At 34.3% G+C, this 20985-nt stretch overlaps 2 protein-coding genes across 5 annotated transcripts; both read right to left on the bottom strand.

The window, feature by feature from the left end:
* Window positions 1-3487: 3487 nt before the first annotated feature.
* LOC107831960 (protein EARLY RESPONSIVE TO DEHYDRATION 15) lies at window positions 3488-6505 on the bottom strand. Its single transcript, XM_016659754.2, has 3 exons — window positions 6372-6505; window positions 4276-4647; window positions 3488-3924 (listed from the first exon to the last, which is right to left on the bottom strand). Exons 2-3 carry the CDS (start codon window positions 4613-4615, stop codon window positions 3776-3778), a joined length of 489 nt encoding a protein of 162 aa, XP_016515240.1. The 5' UTR covers window positions 4616-4647; window positions 6372-6505; the 3' UTR covers window positions 3488-3775.
* A 4051-nt stretch (window positions 6506-10556) lies between these two features.
* Window positions 10557-19510, bottom strand: LOC107831959 (uncharacterized). Of its 4 annotated transcripts, none has more exons than XM_016659753.2 (10): window positions 19272-19510; window positions 19081-19160; window positions 16744-17136; window positions 16506-16646; window positions 16321-16424; window positions 16009-16230; window positions 15302-15796; window positions 13524-13939; window positions 11654-11747; window positions 10557-11017 (listed from the first exon to the last, which is right to left on the bottom strand). In XM_016659753.2, the coding sequence occupies exons 1-10, from the start codon at window positions 19279-19281 to the stop codon at window positions 10882-10884; spliced, it is 2091 nt and encodes a 696-aa protein (XP_016515239.1). In that variant the 5' UTR covers window positions 19282-19510; the 3' UTR covers window positions 10557-10881. The 4 variants fall into 4 exon arrangements, with proteins under 4 accessions (XP_016515239.1, XP_075102416.1, XP_016515237.1 ...); XM_075246315.1 differs by having other exon boundaries at window positions 16506-16642; window positions 16740-17136; XM_016659751.2 differs by having other exon boundaries at window positions 19081-19502.
* Between the last annotated feature and the right edge of the window lie 1475 nt (window positions 19511-20985).

Here is a 20985-nt window from a genome sequence, read left to right on the forward strand (position 1 = left end):
GCAGTTGTCCTAGGTATTGCCCATTTCACACCTTTCATACTCATAAAAAGATACCACAACCTACTAGTTACTTTGCAATATAAAAAGAGGTGGTTGTTTGTTTCAATCTCTTTTCCACACAAGAAACATTTGGAACACATAAGAATTCATCTCCTCATTAAACAGTCATGAGTTAGAACAACCTCTTTGACTACAAGCCAACAAAAACAAGCCACTTTAAAAGGGATTTTCACCTTCCAGATGTGCTTCCAGTACCATGTCCCATTGTTCATGTGACCAAAGCTATTCAAGATTCCATATGCTAACTTTACAGTATATACTCCTCCGTTGTTTCTTTCCCAAATAAGTCTGTCCTCTTCTTCTATGATGCCCTTAAAGCCATCCAACAATTTGTAGAATTCAATCACTCTCGTAACCTCCCAGTTATTGAGGAACCTTCTGAACGTAACGTTCCACCCCTGCATACTACATACCTCAGCCACAGTAGCTTGCGGTTGCTGTACTATAGTGAACAAATCTAGAAAAAGCCTCTTTAAGAGGTCCATTACCAATTAAATCATCATTCCAGAAAGAAGTTTTATTGTCATTCCCTACTTTGATTCTAACATTGCTGATAAATCCTGGCCATAAATTTTTAATTGACTTCCATACACTTATACCATAGGGTCCAGAAGCTCATGTTGTACACCACCTTCCATCTGCCCCATATTTTTCACATATAACCTTCTTCTATAAAGCTTGATCCTCCAGAGAAAATCTCCATAACCACTTCATATGTAAACTCTTGTTATGTTGTCTCAAATTTCAGATTCCCAAACCTCCATCCCTCTTGCATTTAAGCAAAGTGCTCCATTTTATCAAATTGTAGGCATTCTTCTCCTTTTTTCCCTTGCCATATGAATTTCCTCCTTAAAGCATCCACTTTTTTCTCAACTTTTACAGGAATTGGGAAAAGAGACATCATGCAAGTAGGAAGAGCATCTATCACATTATTGACTAAAGTAATCTTCCCTCCCAGAGAAAGATAATTTCCTTTCCATGTAGCAAGTTCCTTTTCACACCTCTCCAGCACCTCATTCCATAATTCTTGGGATCTAATTTTTGCTCCCAAGGGCATCCAGAGATTTCTCACTTGACAGCCTAGCACCCCTGCCAATCTTTGAATGTTGGTGACCTCATTAACTGTGTACACCTGTGACTTACTCCAGTTAACATGTAACCCTGAGACAACTTCAAAGACAGATAAGATCAACCTCAGATGTCTAACTTGCTCTTCTTTAGCATCACAGAACACCAAAGAATCATCCGCATAAAGCATATGAGTAATCTCCAGATTGCTACTAACATTATTCACTGCCTTGAAATCCCTTATCCACCTCTCCCGATTTGCCTTCTTAATCATACTATTCAGACCTTCCATTACAATTATAAAAAGGAAAGGAGACAGATGGTCTCCTTGCCTTAGCCCTCTCTGTGAAGAAAAGAAACCATCTGGAGAACCATTAACTAGAATAAAAAACTTAACAGTGTTGATGCAAAAAACCTATCCATTTGATCTACTTGCTTCCAAAGCCCATATTCTTTAGAGTTTTCAGCAAATAGTTTCAGTTTATATGGTCATATGCCTTCTCAATATCCAGTTTGGCAAGGATCCCAGGGATCTTGCTTTTAACCCTGGAATCAACACATTCGTTTGCTATTAGGGTTGCATCCATGATCTGCCTACCTTTGATAAAAGCCATTTGTTGAGTGTCAACCAGTTTGTGAATGACTGTCTTCAATCTCTCTGTCAACACCTTTGAAATGATCTTATACACACTAGTTATGAGACTTATAGGTCTATATTCTTTTAGTTCCATCGCCCTGGCCTTCTTTGGAATTAATGCTACATAAGTAACATTAAAACTCTTCTCAAACAATTGATGTGAGTGGAAGTTTTGAAAAGTAGTAATCAAATCTACTTTTACCACATCCCAGCATTGGAATTTTTAAATTTTTGGACAAATAAAGCTATATAGAGAGGTAAAGTACCAACATGGCTTCCAACTTTTAAAGTTACCTTTACATACTATTTAATTTTTGGGTATATGTAGATTATACATTAATTATATATAATTATATATTTATTTTATTTTATTTAAACATATATTATACATTCATGATCCAACCACTACTTTTAGTTAAACTATGGATGGGCGATTATTGATGTTAATTCTTCAATTTTTTTAAAAATTATAGTGAAAGACACATTTTCTTTCATCTCTCTCATTTATTATTGTAGATATAGCAAACTAACGCAAATTAAATCATAACTTTGTCCACTTCTAGGACTAGGGGTGGCAAAATGATTAAAAGAAAAAAATAGTTAGTCACCTATATTATTCACTAAAAATGGGTTGGATAATAAATTTTTTAAAAATAGGTCAAATGTGGATAAGAACCATATTATCCATTTAGAAAATGGATAACCAATGGATAACAAATGAGTTTAATTTTTATATTTATAAGACCTCAAATTGGGGGTCCTCAAGTTTGATAGACTAAAAATTCTTCCAAAAATGTTCATATTCATGAAGCCATGGATAATAATATGGTTACACATTATCCGCCGGTTAATTTATTTTTTATCCGTATTAAATATGAGTCGGATCGATCGGATCAAATAATTTATTCGTTTATTTATTACTCATTTTCGATACCCGTTTTCGACCCGTCCCATCTCCAACCATACCCGCCCATTTGCCAAGTTGGCTCGACGTACTAATGTTTATTGTCAATGGAAATAGAGACAAATGTGGTATCACTTTCATATCTTGCTTTAATACAATTAATTCAGACCAAAACCTGAATTTCCCACTTGGCCCAAACACACAGGTGGCTTTTGGATTCTTCCTAGCTAGTGCTCAATCAATGATGGGATATCTTTACCTAATGTAGCTTTCCCCTAAGGTGATCTTTTAGACTTTTTCAAAGAAACAATCATGTCTATAATCTTGGAAAAATATTCACACAGTAAAAATTTAACCACATTCCATATTTATAATAAAGTAAGATACATTCAAAAAAATTCTTCTCTGTTTTCGTGTTACTTTTGTGTTGTCAAACAAGAATTAAGTAATACATAGACATTAGGATAATGTGAATCAATTTGAAAAGAAAAAAAAACTTAATTTTATTTATTTGCTTTCACATATTTGGTATAGTTAGCTCAACAATCAATTAATCTGTTGACACATTGACCAAACTGACATTGACACATGGCCAAGACAGTATTGCACAAATACCAAACTTGACAGAGACCTAATATTGTTTCATGATTTGAAATCAAAACAACCTAAAATATAGATATTTTAAATTTTTTACTCTCTATGGCCAGCATTTGTATTTTCATATGTTCAGATCTCGTTGTGCCCCAAAGGCTAAAAATGAGAGGAAATGCAGAAGAAGAAGCTCTTTTTGCAATTTTGTGGATCATCACCTCAGGAAATACAACACAAAGACGCTCTTTTTGCAATTTTGTCAACTGATTTTTACATTTTTTCCCTTTTTAACAGTTTTGCTGTTTACAAGTTAAAAACTGAACAAAGGATACTAAAACTATGAACAAGGCTAGATACAAAAGGTGCCACCTACCTTGCTCTATACAAAAGGTACCAGAAACTAAAGACTTGAGACTCTCTCAACTGCTGCTTTGCGAAGAAGACTAAAAGCTGCAAATTAAGAACTGACATGCCCAAACTACAATCCAAGAGCTTTTGCTTAAGCTAAACTAAATTTAGCGAGGCTGCTGGATGCGGCGAAGGCTGTTCTTTGGGCTAACAATCTTTGCTGGCTTCTCATAGTACTTTGGTGGCTCAATAGGAGATTTTGGCCCCTTTGGAAAGCTCAGTGTTCGTACGAGTGCCTCAGAACCCTTGGGTAAACCTGTTAAGAGGGAAAATATGATTTAGGTATCATCATACAAGAATACTAGTGAGAACCAACGATACGAGTATCATTACATGAGGGCGGAGATAGTAAGGGGGTTCAATTGAATCGCATGGAAAGATTATATCGCGCAAATAGGGGATAAATGACTTTCTGTGGTCAGATATAAATTGTTGAACATTATGGTGTAGTGATAAAGCAGGTTCAAAAATTGAATAAAGTCACAGGTTGAAGTGACATTCTATTAGTATACTTTTGAATCTCCTCATAAATTTCTGGTTCCACCACAATTAAGACATACAATATTGTAAGATAATAGAGATGTTGTATAACATAATTGAAGCATACCATTGACACCATAGAGTGATGACTTGATTCCTTGTTGTTCACTTTCAGATGATTGGAGGAATTCTTCAAACTGAGCTTCCATGTTCAAAATATCTTCATCAACATCAAGATCAATATTTTCGGGAAGCAAGTCAGCAACATCATTTCCAGTGAAACCAAAAGTTTCATCGCCATATTCCTCTTCTTGATGCTGGCTCATCCAATAGTCATGGAACAATGTCGAAGTTGTCACCAAATTCCACCATTCGGGTGAAAAGTCCTCCACTTGGCGCACATAAGATGGGACGAAGAGGGGTGCATTCGGATTCAGTGTCGACCTTCCTCCTGAAACTAATGCCATTCTCCTTTCACCAAATTGTTACCTGAAGATGTCTGAACAAAGAATAAACCCAATAAATTAGTGCATACCACCAACTATGAGCACATAATCAAGCAAGTTTCAACTCAAACATTCAATTGTACAAGGATTGCAAAGATGTGCTGCATCTGATTCAATTACCAATAACTAGAATATTGAAAACTAAGTACTTTAGCAAAACTAATTAAAGAAGCATTTCACAGAACCAGATAAATACTCGCATTCTCTATTCTTAATGACAATTATAACTTAGTTTCAAATTTGGTATCAACTGAAAACATTTTAGCCTATGTTGCTTCGGCTCTCCAAATATGTAGCCGCATCCGTGTCGAATCCTCCAGAAATGCACTACTTTGGAGGATGAGCCCGAACAACATAGTTTTAGATAAATCAACTTACAACATATTCTACAGAAACTAATTTGAAATGTAATTAAACAATATATATAGCAGCATAGATACATAAAAACACCCCAAAAAGGGAAATAAAATAAAATAAACCACAACAAATCACCAGACTTAACCACTGGCCAAGTCAAGGTCAACCAATCAATGGAGAGTAATCCGAACTACAATCTATAATCATAGTTTCCTACCTTAAAGCCTTTTTAAAAAAATAAAAGCAACATGAAGAGAAGACTCAATTCAATTTTCAGTGAGACTTCCCACTTCCAAGTCAAACTTCATACTCAACATATATACTTCACGAAAAAAAATCATAAATCAACACAAACAACTCATTGCACCCAAAATTCATTCATTTTCAGCAAAAAAATACATCAAATAAATTCAAAATTCAATAAAAATCCACTAACGGCTTCCGAGTCAAACTTCAAACTCATTAATATTTAACGACAAAAATGTTCTTAAATAAACACAAACAACTCATCGCACCCGAAGTTCAACCATTTTCAGCAAAAAAATACATCAAAATAATTCCACAAAGCGCTTCCAAGTCAAACTTCAAACTCATCAAATATACTTCATGATTGCAGAAAAACACTCATCAATCTACACAAACAACTCATCGCAACCAAAACTCAATTATTTAAAAAGTTCAAATTTCAAAATAATTCTATGCATCGCTTCCAAGTCAAACTTCATACTCATCAAACATACTTCGCAATCTCTAGAAAAAAATGTTCATCTATCTACACAAAACAACTCATTAAATAAAAAAATGTCCGAAATTCATCACAACCAAAAATCAATCATTTTCAGCAAAAAAAATAAAATTTAAAATAAGATCAATCATTTTTCAGTAAGAACTTCTCACATCCAAGTCGAACTTCGCGATCGCTAGAAAGAGGTTCACCAATCAACACGAAACAACTCATCGCAACGAAATCATTCATTTTCAGCAAAATATACATAAATATTTTCTTATTTCAAAATAATTTTACAGATCGCTTACTTCGCAATCGCTAGAAAAATATGTTCATCAATCATTACAAAACAACTCATCGCAACAAAACCCAATCGTTTTCAGCAAAAAGTATATCAAAAATTTCAAGTTTCAAAACAACTCCAGTACAAAGTCAAACTTCATACTCATCAAATACACTTTATGATCGCTAAAAACATGGTCGTCGCAGGCAAAGAATCAATAATTTTAAGCAAAAAACTCTTCAAAATATCCTAACTTCAAATATTTGAAAAGATCGGAGAACTAAAGGACGAAATCTATAATAAAAATCAGAAATTTAATCAGAAGCTACAAATGGCGATGTTTACAGTACCTTCGAAGTGAGAGAAAATATCTTTCAACTACAGGAACGACCCGTACAAGTATGAAGTCTTATCTCCAATGGAAGAAGGTTCTCTTATTTATAGGCAGAAATGCCGAGCCTATAAGGTTCGGAAACGAAGCTTAGGTTCGGTGAAGACCGAGGCAACCTACTGATTGACCTCCTTCAAGAATAAATAAAATTATAAAATTATATAAACTCCTAATTAATTAACTAATTTAAAAATTCTAGCTTCTATTTATCACCAAACGGCCACCCACCACCAACAACATTACCCAGTAAAATCCCACAAGAGAAATCTGAGAAGGATAGTGTATATGCAAACCTTACCCTACTCCGAAGTAATAGAGAAGTTGTTTCTGATAGACATCGGTTAAAAAGACGAAAAAAACGGCCACCATCCGAGTTGCCAAAACCCAAAATAATCGGTTTCCGGCCGCGCACTAATAGTTGAGTTTAATTTGCGTTCATTTCAATTATTTCACTGAATATTTCTCGCTAGTACATATATAGTATATTTCTGTCCATCAAAATTTGAGTAGATAAAAAGAATTTAAGTAATCTCAATTTCAAACTAAAAAAAAAAAGAATTTTAGTATTGTTATATTGAGTCGTCCATATTATCTTTATCATTTTTTTTAAAAAAAAAAAGGTTAACTAAAAAAGCGTATCCTTCTTTCTTCTAGTAATGACAATATTACAATAACAACATTTGTTGATTGATAGTGCGTGTGTAATGGTCTTCACGTTGTTGAATGCACTAAAAGTCTTGCAATCTATTTGTCAAATATTCAATTGGGAAAAATAATTTTTTGCTATGTAAGAGGATATCAGTATGTCAATAATTTTTTTAGATGAGTGAAAAAAAATTCGAAATAGGATAGTACTGCTTGACTACTTAAACCTGTAAATATTAGGCAATTATTTTTGAGTAGACATAGAAAGAATCTAGATTTAGTTTTACATGCTTCACTATTAATTCTTTTCTTTTTACTTTAAGGAGTATTTTACTTTATTATATGTTCTTTATATAGTTTTGCTTAGATGAAATGAAAAACACAATACGTTCTAAAAAGAATGGGCATTAGGCTTCTTGTGATTTTAACATTATTAATCATGCAAAAGAATTACTACAAACACAAAATTACAAAATTGGGAATCACACATCTAAACTATAGAAAGTTCCGGAGAAAAAAAACCGATAGTGTTATTTGAGTTAACTTTTTTTATTTAATATTCGATATCCGAAATTCAGTAACTCGAATAATAATATGAATTTTCGTCAAGTGACCTACTAAGGGACACTCCTTACTGAGAAATTCTTTATTTCCGTGATTAATTTAAATTCAAGACTTCTGATTAAAGATGAGTTGATCATCACACATGTGTATTCTTTTATTCAAAGCATCATTGATAGAGGATGTATCTTCATTTAATAATTACATTATTTGATATTAAGGGATGAAGACAAACAAGATAGGTAGGTGATAGTTCTTGTCTGTGAAGAAACAGTACTTCCTCCGGTCCACGATAAGTGACCAATCTATTTTTTTAGTTTGGTTCAAAATAAGTATCCATTTACATAATCAAGAAAGAATTAATTTTATTTTTACAAAATTTACCCTTATTTACATATTTCAATGTGTCAATGTAACAATTAATTAAGATTAATTTAATAAATACATATGTTTTTGTGTAGCAGTTCGTATTTACTTAATGGGTGTGCAAATATAAAATGGTCATTTATTATGGATCGGAGGGAGTAATAAATAATTAAATATACTAGGTAAGGCTTGTGTATCATATTTCAAGCCAAATGATGCTTTATTTAATTTAAAGATTATCCTTATCAGTGACTACTGATATATCATTACGCAAAATACAGTGTATAAATAATGTATTATAAGTGCAAAACAAAACAAAACAAAAAAAACTATCCTGAAAACATGACTTAAGGAAATCATAGCTAAAAAATGGACTACAAAGTCTGATTATTATAGTAAAAGATATTTAGGAAATCACAGTAAAAAATTATGTTTGGCTAGTTTCCAGGAAGAACCAAAGGAAAGTTCACTGTCCATTTCCCGAGCTATTAAAAAAATAGTACTATAAAAACCATCACTTTTTTTTTTCCTTATTCATTAATTTTTCACAGAAGAGGTATTGTTTAGATCTCTGTCATTGATTTGGATTAGGTAGAGTATTGGCCATGCGTTTGCTTATTTAAATTTCAAGTAAAATATTGAGATATTGTTTTAATGTATATTTATTTCAAATAAAACACCGCCGTCAAGAAATATGGTAAAATGGATGGAATATTTCCGTAGTCTTAATTACAGATTTCAGATTCGAGAGTTGAAAATAAAATTAATTTTGATAAAAACTGTTTCCTCCTTAAAATGGACCCTACAAAGTGATGAATCTGGATTAATCAGATAATTAAAAATAAGATAAAATATTAATATTGTACTCGTAAAACCTTCACACTTTCACATTGTCACATAAAATTCATGTCCAAAACTTTAACTTTTGTTAATTTTTATTCGCAATTTTAATTTCAAATACTTTTGTGATGTGCTCAAATATTATTCAAACAAGTATTATTAATATTGTCATATAAACTAAACGAAATATAAAAGGAGTAAAAGCACGTTTAATCTAACTAGTCTAGCCTGAAAAGCAATAAAACAGTTAAAAAGTTGTGATGAAGTATTAAATATTTTTTTATTCTTAATCAAAAGACTTGAATTTAAATTATGGAATATTTGCAATAAAAAACGTTTTATTCATATTTTTCAGCATGAATTCGAATTAGTCTATTTTGAAAAACTAAAGAAAAATAACTTGACCCTGTTTTTAAGATATCTAGCGGTGGAGTCATAGGGGAGACAAAGTAGCCGGTAAAGTGATAAAGTCATGTACACGTGTCCATCATCAAGTAGAGAAAGAAAATCATTGGGCCCCACTACGCATGTTGCGGGGGTTGTAATCGTGGGCCAGATGTAAATGATCTGACGGATTAAAAAGAAGATCGTTTCATCCTACGGTTTATAATTGTTTGAGTAGTTATGATGATGTGTTTCAAAAATAGTGCCAATGTGGGTCTCAGTTAACAACTGGATCCTTATAATTAGCATTTGATCACGTGTCGAGTTGGTGGGTAAACGGTCCAAATCCACATTTATTGATTTTCTTTAGGCATGCAATGATTAATTAAAGATTATAATGCTACTTTCTCTAGGCATTAATTATAATACTTTATTTAAAGACCTGATAATATAAATTCTGTGCACCTTAAAGAGAAAACACAATAAATAAACTAACTTCTGTCTCAGTGGCTGTTAAAGCTAGTTTTCATTTCATCTCATTAAAATGTTTTGATTTGATTTTACTGGAGTCTTTTATGGACAAATATCACTTTATTAATTCCATGTATCCTTTTTTTTCATTATTATCTCATTCTTATAACAAGAGCCACTATCGTGTACACCTCGACTATTTACTTTGTTACGAATTTGTCTAAAAGTCATCTCGTTTGGAATATCATTAACTGATTGCTACTACCATTTTCTTTTCATCTTTCCTTGAGTCAGGGTTCTATCGTAAACAACTCCTCTATCCTCAAGGTACGGGTAAGGTTTGCGTATACACTATTCTCTCCAACCCCACTTTTGGAATCAGTCTGGGTTTATTGTCGTTGGTGCTATTGCTATTGCTTCTTTTTTATCTTTTCTTGAGCCGATGGTCTATCAAAAACAACTTATCTATCATCACAAGGTAGGAGTAAGATCTAAGTGCAATCTACCCTTCTCTAACCCCACTTGTAAATATTACACTAGGTTTGTTGTTGTTTTAATACTTGATTCTAGTTTGTTCAATGACTTTTTTTCTTGTTGGAGATGGAAGAAGATAAGAAGTCAAAATTATATATGTTAACTTTTGTACTCGGAACCACGCCATCTTCTTTCATTTGGGACAAAGAGAATACTATATGGATATATCTACAACTTCAAATATAGTAAACTTCCAAAAGATTTTCCAAAGAAAAAGATAAACCTTGTGTTTTTTATATGATGTCCGCGCTTGCGCACACCTGGTAACTATGTTCACCAACGCTGAGTAGTAGCAGGTACCAGGTAACTATGTGTCTATGTCCTCCTAGTTAGCACAACCTTGTTAACACTTCCAAAAGATTCCATTGCAATACCAAATATAAGGATGAACTTGAGTAAGAAAAAAACATTACACCATTCATCAATATTCAGTCCTGTAACCAAACAAAATTGCTGCACCATGGATAATAGATGGCCAAAAATGTTTCTAACTATACACAAATAGCTTACTTTTCCACCCTACCTCTCCCGTATACAAAAATTTATGAAACAATTCCTAACACTGAGAATAATGAAAAGAATTCGCGTATGGAAATAGCAGTGTGGAAACTGCAAGCTAATGATTTTTTTTCTTAGTTTTCCTTTTGTCGTCCTCTCTCTTTTGACAACTATTGGTGCAATTGGCAGTTGCAATCTTGCCTGCAAGCGAGGACTGCTTCATGGCAAAGGCGCCAGTATTCTTTGTATGGAATAGACACCCATGGCAACATCGGGGGAAGACCAATCTTTGGAGCTGATGGAGTTCTGCAATATAATGGGAAAGTAAACTAGAGAAGTGAAAAAGCCAGCAAGAGTAAGAGCGTTTGATTGGTTGAAAAAAAAGGGCAGCCCGGTGTACAAAGCCTCTCGCATTCACACAGGGTCCTATGAAGAGCCGCACCCCAGGGTCCGGTGTTTGATTAGTGAGTGAAAAATAATTTTCTTGAAAACATATACATTAAACATTAATAATAATATTAGCAAATTAGAGTGATTAAAGGACTGTTTTTAGAGTCATAAACAACAACATACCCAGTATAATCCCACAAGTGGGGTCTGAGGAGGGTAGTGTGTACGCAGACCTTACCCCTACCTGGCGAGGTAGAGAGGTTGTTTACGTTTTTAGAGTCATAAAGATAAATAATAATTTCTAACGGTTAGTTGGAGCATGTAATATGAAGTAAAAAATTGAGATAGTCGTAAAGCAAATGCCTTCCGCGCATAAGTGAGGAAAGTCATTTTCCCCTTTTGATGGAAAAGGTTTTCTGGTAGCTAAACACTAGAAAATGAATTCTTCGTGGAAAACATTTCTATGAAAAAACGACTTTTGCCATACCAAACACATCCTAAGAATTCCTTAAAAGGTGTAAACAAAGATCTACTAAAGGCAAGTTGAAATACCTTTTCCCGGTAAGAACTCCATAAGCTGAGAACGCAATAGAAGATCTAGATACATCTGAAAAAACATTTCGATAGTGGGGCCAAACTACTTGTCCTGTATCATGTTTTACAGAGTTAGCAAACACAATAAACGCACTTCAAAAGAACAAATAACATACAAACATGTTTTAGAACCACGAGCAAGGAAGGTAAAGCATGATATGCTGATAACCAATGTTATCAAAGGCGAAAAGCGCGAAAAAGCTCTAAGGTCCACTGGGGCTTTAAGCCCAAAGCGCAAATAAAGCGTGGGCTTTAATGAAAAAAGGCGCAAGGGAGAAAAAAATACAAATATGTATGTGTAGTCCAAGACGAATAATTATAAGCATGAATAACATGTGGAAAAGAAATTGAAAAACAATTACGATAAAGTGAAATATCAATTGTTTCATGTCGTCTCTTCAGGATTATGCTCATTGCCTAGGAAAAGTATGCCTTAAAGCCTTGATGACGACACTGAAGTGTCCGCTAAGCGAGGCAAAACGCTCAACATGTTTTGGTAAAACGACAACCATCATGTGAAAGCTTGTCAGGTATATTATTCTGTTTCATCAGTAGTGTCACTACAGTGGTAGTAGAAAGGTTTTATTATTTGGAAAGGGGAGATGCTGACACTACCAGGAGCAAGTTTTTTCTCATGTTTAGGAGGGATTACACCATAAAAATGCAGCATTGCAAAATCACCATTTAGTTTCCAACAAAAAAGATCATTTTAAGGTACTTCAGTAAAAAGGATCAATACAATAAGGATAAAAAATGATCAAGCAAATTGAGATAACAAATTACAGCACCATCAAAGCAAAAACTTCTGATTCTCCTCAGTAGATCTTAAACAGGGTTACATACAATACTACAATAGTCCATACAGTTTAGGTTATCATGAAAAGGAAGTCCATAACGAACAAGTGAAATAGATTAATTTTCAATCTTCCTAGTAGTATCCTATTATAGCTTATTGAAAAGCCATCTCTAGGATAATCTGGAAAGAGAGCGGGTAATGTGAAATTCAACTAGATCCTTTTCATATAGTAGATAAATAATGCAGTAAGTCTAGCAAGAATAAACATCCTGTCAAACTTACACTTCAAAGGATCCGCTAAAAAAGCTCCTGCTCAACCACAGATACCACTACATGAATGACATGCTACGACAAGAAGATAAGGATGTTCTGGCATTGAATTCTAGAAAGGTGAATTTGCAGTAAAAAGGACAAAATGCCATAAAGGTGAGTCCTATCCAATACAAAAAAAACTCAAGAAGCAAGAAAAATATTATCCTTCACATGCCAATATTGGCACTAATGGTACGTAAATGTAACTCGTTGTTCAAACAACTATTCAGAGTTCCTAGAGCTCCTCGTAAGGCTTGTTGGAAAACCCATTGTCGAACTTGATTAATCGCCCTTTGCTGTTCAAACTGAATCGTTTTGTTTTTGTAATTTTCTAATTGTTCCAAAGTCTTATAAGTTGAATTAATCAAATTCAATTTTTCTCATTCTATTTCGGAGTATCCATTCACTCGAAATTGGTGGAATGGGGATTGTAATTCTTTCTACTTCTCGAGGTATAATGACAGACCGAGAGTCTCGACTAGAAGGAATAGGTGGAGAGATTTTGTGTTATATCTGGTAATCCTTTTAATATCCAAATTGGATTCGAAACTTCCTATTTGTGAAAAAGAAAAAAGGGGGTTGTCTAATATCTTTCTTATTAGTTGATACCTCAAGGGGACTTTAAGAACCAAAAAGGAGTCATGAAGCTTTAATTACTGAATCGCTTCCCAACGGTGCCACAAAATCTTAAGAATTAAGCAATAATGCTGGGGGACTTACTTAAGCTCAAAAAATTGCTGTGAAGAAATGAAACCAGAATTGTCGATTTAGAGCAGCTTCTGTGGCGAGAATTCTCAGATGCAGTCTTATCAGCAGATTCGACCTCTAATGAATTAGTGGCATTTCTCCGACACAAAACAATATCAAACCATAATCCACAAGGAAACCGTTTCCTCCTCATGAACCAAAAGAAAATCTTAATGTACGGTGTGGCGTGAATTATAGATATGCCAAACTGAATGGCTATGCAGACAAAGCTAATGGTTGTCTTCATAATGGTGAAGAAAATATAGAACAATGAAGTCGTCGGCAGCAGAAGTAGAAGTGGAGTAAATAGGAGAGACCCAACTACATGCTGCTCCACACTGTATGCATAGCTGTCTAGTCTCTGACGAAGAGGATTCCACTTCCTACCCCTGTAATTATAGGAGGCAAACTGTTATTGATTTTAAGCAACCACCACAACAGCAAAGCATACTGGTAACTAAACAAAGACAAAAGGGATCCATATAAAGTGTTCTTTCCTATTTCTATCTTAAAGTCAGTGAGTTTCCTAGCAACAACATGCTTTTCTTTATCAGTACTCATAGCTGTAACATGCTTGATGCTGGTCTGGTCAAATGATATAGTAGTAATTTTGTGAATATAATTCAGTCAAATCCTCTCCAGTGGAAAAAACCAGCTAAATTATGGTAGCTGTCCATGACCAATTTATTCACCTATACTTGAATCTGGCAATTTATTTGATGGAAACCTCAATATTCCTTTAAAGCAGTTGTTTCGTGAACTAGAAGTTTGGGGAAAGAAATCACGGGAAGAAATTGAACAGAAGCAACCATCACCATTTACTCTAGAAAACCATGCAATCCAGCCGAGAGGGTGACTGAATGTAGCAAAGTAGAAACAGGGAAGGAATGAAGACCAAAGTTTGTAAAGCAAAACCAAGCATAGAATAAATAGGTAGTCCAAAATGAACATTTTGGTTCACAGAAGTTAAAGAACGTTTATTAACCAGAACATAGATAGCGAGGTTAGGTTTTTTTTGTTTTGTTTAAGGATCTTTCTTTTAAGCTACTAAAAGACCCACCAGACCAAATGACTAACAAAAGAAGGGTGCGAAGCTATTACACTCCCCTTTTGACAACCACACTCCTCTTTTATGTTGATAGACAATATTAACCTTGCAAAAATTCTCTCCCATTCCTCATTCTCCTCCTCACAAAATGACCCTAATGCATAGATCAAACCTTATTTTCCCTATCCTGATCTTCCCCCCCCCCCCCCCCTTTTTCCTGTTCCTTCCTTTCCTGCTTCAGCAAATGGTGGACTTATCTGATCGGTTGTCCGGCAGAAAATAGTCCTTACTCCATAGTTTAATATCCCTTACTTTTTTTCCCAGTCACTGCAATAATTGTTGAATAAAAAATTTCAGATCAAAGAAAGGACCATTGCTTCTAAGTTAAAAAGGGGCTAATTGGTTTGCCCACTTTACTTCACTAAAAAATGATGAAAGATCTTTTTAGCTTCTAGAGGTGCTTGGACTGAAAGATGATAGGGAACACTAGTGTTGAGTGGTGAAGCTTCAAACCATGCTTGCCTCCTATTTCCGATGTTATTGAGAATGAGTCAATTTCTGTTGTATGTTACAAAGAAAAGGACGAAAAGGACTAAAGAGTTTGGAGGCCTCTACAGGGTAAAATTTGATATCCCTAGATCAACTGAACAATACCAGTGCACAAGATACTTTAGAGGGCATATAGCATTATAGTGTAATATACCTGAAAAGACGCCATAAAGCATCTACAGCCTGTATTTGCCATGAATAGAGCAGTGTAAGCAACCACTGAAGAGTAGAAACATGTGTTGTTGCTAGTGAAATTGTGTCAATGATAAGAGCAGCTGCTGCAGTAAGCCCAAATAATGAACCAAATACAGCAACTACTTTTATGAGATGAATCAAGAATAAACCCAATAACCACCAAATGGTAGACCAAATTTGAATAGCAATCAGGGATATTGTCCCAAGAACTCCAGCTAGCTCAGTGTTCAGCTTGAATCCCGCTGGGTTTCCCATAAGCCACACACAACCAGTACGCAGAAGATAGTTAGTGGCATTTTCAGAAAAACTCGAAACCCATGCACAAGTTTCTCTTGCTCGACACCACAATATGATGCCAAGAAAGTTCCCCAGAAGTAGATCAACTACAAGGCTTGTCCACATGGAATGTTTGTGAAATGCTGCTTTCTCAGCATACTCCACACAAGATTGAGACCTAAAACACAAGTCAGCATAGTGAAGGAATAATATAATAAGATAGCAGATCAGGAAAACACAGAATACACATGTCTCAATAAATTGCGCCTCAATCCCAAATCACTTGGGTTCACTATATGAATCCTCCTTATCCAATTCGCACTATCCAGAAAACACAGAAGACACATGGCAGGATAAGTTCAGAGAACAAGGTTATCAGGGAAAGTTTACCTGAGACCATAATCTTTGAGAAAAACTGGCCAATACAGGAGTTGGCAGCATCGGATTTCTAGATTTTTACATGTATTGCAGAATACCTTCTCCAATGCGACGTAGATATATGATTGGGACACATGGCTCAAACAGACATGGAAAGACTGAAGGATGACGTAGAAGATAGTTGACAATGATGCAACCAATACAGCAAGCAGTTGCCATGTCAAAATAGAAAACCTGACAAGCCATTTGATAGCTATTAGAAATAGTGGAGAAACAAATGGAGCAGCAGAAAATAGAGGTATGTCAAAGTTTAAAAGATATTACATGCAAAAGAAATGGAAGGAAACCCTGGATCTTTTGGCAGAACAATATGCTTCGGTAAATACTTTAGCAGCATTAGCAGTGTTGATAGATAGAATTACAGCATCCTGTTTATTGGAAAATTGAAAGAAATACGGTTTAGAATCAGTTTACAGTGAAGGTAAGACTAAACTTCATAATCGATGTACCAAGTCAAGATATGGTTGCTTCCTGTTAAGATCCTTAACCCATTCAGGCTTCTTGCAATGGTTTGTCACCCCCTCAGATGAACTCTTGAAGCCCAATGAGTAATGGTGGCCACCAAAGACAGGAATTCCATAAAACACTACCTGAGTTTATTTTGAAAAAAAAAATAGAACAATAAGGAACGACCAGATAAGTCAAGGAAATCTGAGGATGTTGTATGGGTGATTATGACTTACATACGTGGACATCTAATTGGAATATGGCTTCTCCCTTCCTATGTATATGATGCACTTTTGGTATTAGCTCTACTTTTCTGCCAACAGCTTGAGAATCATCACATACAATCTGTGCCCAAATGTTATCCTCTAAAGCTAATGCCCTACACTGCTCTAGTATCACATCCAATTTGTGACATCCACATCTCCGTCTTCCCCACTTCCCTTCAGGTGCAAGTTCGTCCACACATAAGCATGTCCTCTTGCCAGTAGAGTTGATATGCTTCTTCCCTTTGCCTCTGACCATTAGCAACTGCCCCTTGCTGTTACAATCTGCTGCATAAGAACCAAGCAGAGAGAACTTGCTTTTACCTTGTAGAAGTACAGGCATCTTTCTGTTTATGCCTTGAAGAACCCTCTAACAAACGAGACAGAAATCATATAAAAAATTTAGACAAAAGCATTAGCCGATAAGTACTCACAACAAACTTGTAAAAGGAATAAAATCAACTTTCACATAATATATAGCACATGTGATGAAAAATAGAACATAGTTATCTGTACAAATGAATCAAATCTGTGCAGTAGCATGGGATAGATACACAGTATAAGTGATATCAATACAATATCCTATAATTCTAACAGAACTATAATTGACAGAGGGTTTATCTTCACCGTCAACAAAAGCCACTTAGAGTCGCACCCCACACTACAACTACCATAGATAATTCTTTTTGTACCAAGTTCTTCTCACTTCTTTTATTTGCTTACTTTAATACTCTCTCCATCCAGGGGTGAATGTAGGTTTTAATATATGAGTTTGGCAGAACCCAGTAGTTTTGGCCCAAACATGTATATGTGTTAAGAGATACGCTAAATATGTACAAAAAAATAAATTCAGACCCCGTTACTAGCACTTGAGGTTATTGTCCTAAACTCCAGAACCCATAAATTTCAAATCATGGATCGGCCTCTATCTCCATCCCACTATAAATGACCTATGACCTCTTTGTTTTAGTTTGTCCGGAAATATATAATCTCCTTAGTGAAATCGGAAACTTATTTCCCATTTCAATGATTTAAAATCAAGATACAGTTTGTTGATTTATATACAAACAAGTATCAAATAATACTATGTATATCATATTATTTCAAATTTGATATGAAATTTTTTTCTAATATAGCTTTTCTACCTGTTGAATGTGTGATCATCTCATCTAAGAGTGTGTGACCATCTCATCTAAGAACTTAAGTTGTTAGAGAGGGTACACTTTTATTTACTTAATTATATCTTCAACACGCTTCCGACATGCAGACCTAATTCTTTTTCATGGCTAAGCACATAAAAGTTCCTTCGGATAATGGGTGGTGGAGAGACTTGAACTAAGGAACTCTCATGAGGTGAAGATTGTCCAAGACTATATAAGGAAACAACAGTCCATGCACTCGACCGATACGGAATCCTCTAACACCCTCCTTCCTGGACTCCTAGGGCTAGACATCTGGACCATAGATAACATAATGTAGAAACCCAACATTGTATAAACCAAGAATACAGATGAGTCAGACTCTGATACCATGTAAAGAAAATTGACTTGGGCCTAATTTAACCTCAAAGGTTAGCTCATGAGGTCATAAACTCATAATGTACCAAGGCTATACGAGGAGATAGCAACAACTTGCCTCAACTTGTTGGTATAAGACTCATGATACCATGTAAAGAAAATGGACTTGGGCCTAATTTAACCTCAAAGGTTAGCTCATGAGGTCATAAACTCATAATGGACCAAGGCTATACAAGGAGATAGCAACAAGTTGCCTCAGCCAGTGGGACACTTTTATTTTTTTGATAAGACCAATGTAGATACTTTAACAACCCGTCCCCTTCCCGGTACACCCAAGCCTGGACATCTGGAGCAGGACAACATAGCATGAGGGCTCAACATTGGATAAACCAATAATAGAGATATGAATGGAGAAGAGATTCTATTTTTTCTATTGTCACTGACAGAGCAATCCCTTTCACTTTAGCAATTGTCACAACTCATAACCATAAAAAGCAATCACAAATTACCAAGTCCATCTCCATAAAACAGTGTTAAATACTGAAAGAAGATAGTGAATGAAGCTCAAGCTTTACACACTTCACCTTTCCACATTTAAATATTAACCCAGGTCACCATGTTTCATCCTTTTCCAAATTTTGAGATTAACCCATTTCACCCTTTTCACGTTTAGACATTAACCAGTTCACCATTTTCACCTTTTCCACAACAAACCCAAAAAATACTAAGATACTCATTCATATAAACCCAGATTGTAAAAATTGAATATTTAAGAAGGGTAATTTAGGGAAATTTACCTCAAGATTCGTATGTGTGGTGGTCATGGAAAGAAGGGCAGACTCATCGCAAGCAAAAGCGACAACAATGTCGAAAGAAGCTTCAGAGGAAGAGATGAACCAACCGAATAAGAAAGCATATGAATGCAAATTCAATTGATTTAAGGAAGATAGATGCGTTGGCCACCAAAGCCTGCACTTTCTATTATTACCTCTTCTCATTTTTCACCCAACTTGTTGTATATTCATTTTTCGACGTTCGAATGGTAAAATTTGACTAAATTGGTATCTTAATCTTCCATTTGTGGATCTTTTTGGGATTTTGGAGCTCAAGGAGGAGATGGCAAAGGAGTAGATCGGGAACAAAATGAGCGAAACATTGGAGAGGGGTTCACTGGGCAAGAGATTCGCTTTGGAAGTTGCGAGTAGTGGGGAACTACAGTGGAAGAATGTTTCTTTCTTCTTTATTCTTTTATTGTTTTTATTATTATTTTTTGGGTTATGGTTTGCCTTGTTAATGGGACTTTTACAAATTTGATTGGATTTTATAATATATTATATTGTATTAAAATCATATTATATTATATTATATTGATGAATATGATATTTGGATAGATTGTATTGTTTGTCGTTGTTTCATGATATTTCGTGTCAATAATATCAAATTTGTAATATTACAAAGAAAAAATAGGAACACTGGTAAAATTATTATATAAAAAAATAGATAAAATATAAAAGATAATTATTTAATAATGAGTAATGGCAAGATGAGAGGAAAAAAAAATAAGGTAACGATCATATCAAATCGGTCATTATATAAAGTATTATTTTTCGTCATTATGTACCGATGAATTTAATATAATATACGATATAATAAAATTTAAGTAATAATACGATACAATACAATAGGTAACAAACCTCCAAACAAACTTATAATTTGGGCTCCGACCCACTCCGATAATGAGACTTTAATATGAGGATTGAGTTAGCTTGTTAGATAGAATATTCATAATTAAGAGTGACGAGAGCTAAAGGCATACAATTCCTGATTTGTTTTGGAATTATGAAGGTTTTCAATTTTGAATTCTTTTTACGATTATGATTTTAGTGTTAAATATCTCCTACTCTTATTTCCATATCAAAATCTAGTACTTATGGAGGCAAGTAAATTTATTCAAATGGAAATAAAAATCGTTATAAATAAACTTTGAGAGAGTAAATGCTACTAGCTTTAAATGATAGTCAAGCAATAAAAGATAAAATATAAAACAACTAATGCAAATGTTTTGTGTTTGTAAAGGAAAGAAATGAAGTGTATATGCATACATAGTTATCCTATCCTATAAACTACATGCTCGACCTCGTAATACTTATTGAATGAAGCCGAAATTTTGCTATTTAAAAATTAGGACTATCGAATGTTACGTAAACTTTAAATCTTTTACAATTTGATGTTTAAAAGAACAAAACGTAAGATAATTATGTTACACGAAAAATGTTTGACGAGTTCACATAAACTTCAAATCTTAATTTAATTATCATTGAAAGAAAGTTGGATTAATTAGTGTATTATAAGGTATATGCATTTTCTATTGATTCATGCGGATTGTCAATGATGATTTATGTAATTATCTAAAAAGACAAAAAGGAATATCTGCTACGAAAAACAAACTTGAGTTTATGAAAATAACTCATTATCACCAAAATTCATAGATGATGGTGTTGCTATGCAGTGAGCTCAACAATTATTTTTTGCAAATGTTGGAAAAGTAACTAAGAGACTGCTAAAGTTCATGTAATATTAACTAATTGCTAGCTTAAAAAAAATTCAAGTAACCTACAGTTAAACAATTTAGAAAGATCATATTTAATTAATAAAGATACCCTTTGATTAATCTCGGAACGGAAGAGTTTAAGTTCAAAGGT

This window comes from Nicotiana tabacum, chromosome 23, assembly GCF_000715075.1.
Source record: "Nicotiana tabacum cultivar K326 chromosome 23, ASM71507v2, whole genome shotgun sequence".
NCBI lineage: Eukaryota > Viridiplantae > Streptophyta > Magnoliopsida > Solanales > Solanaceae > Nicotiana > Nicotiana tabacum.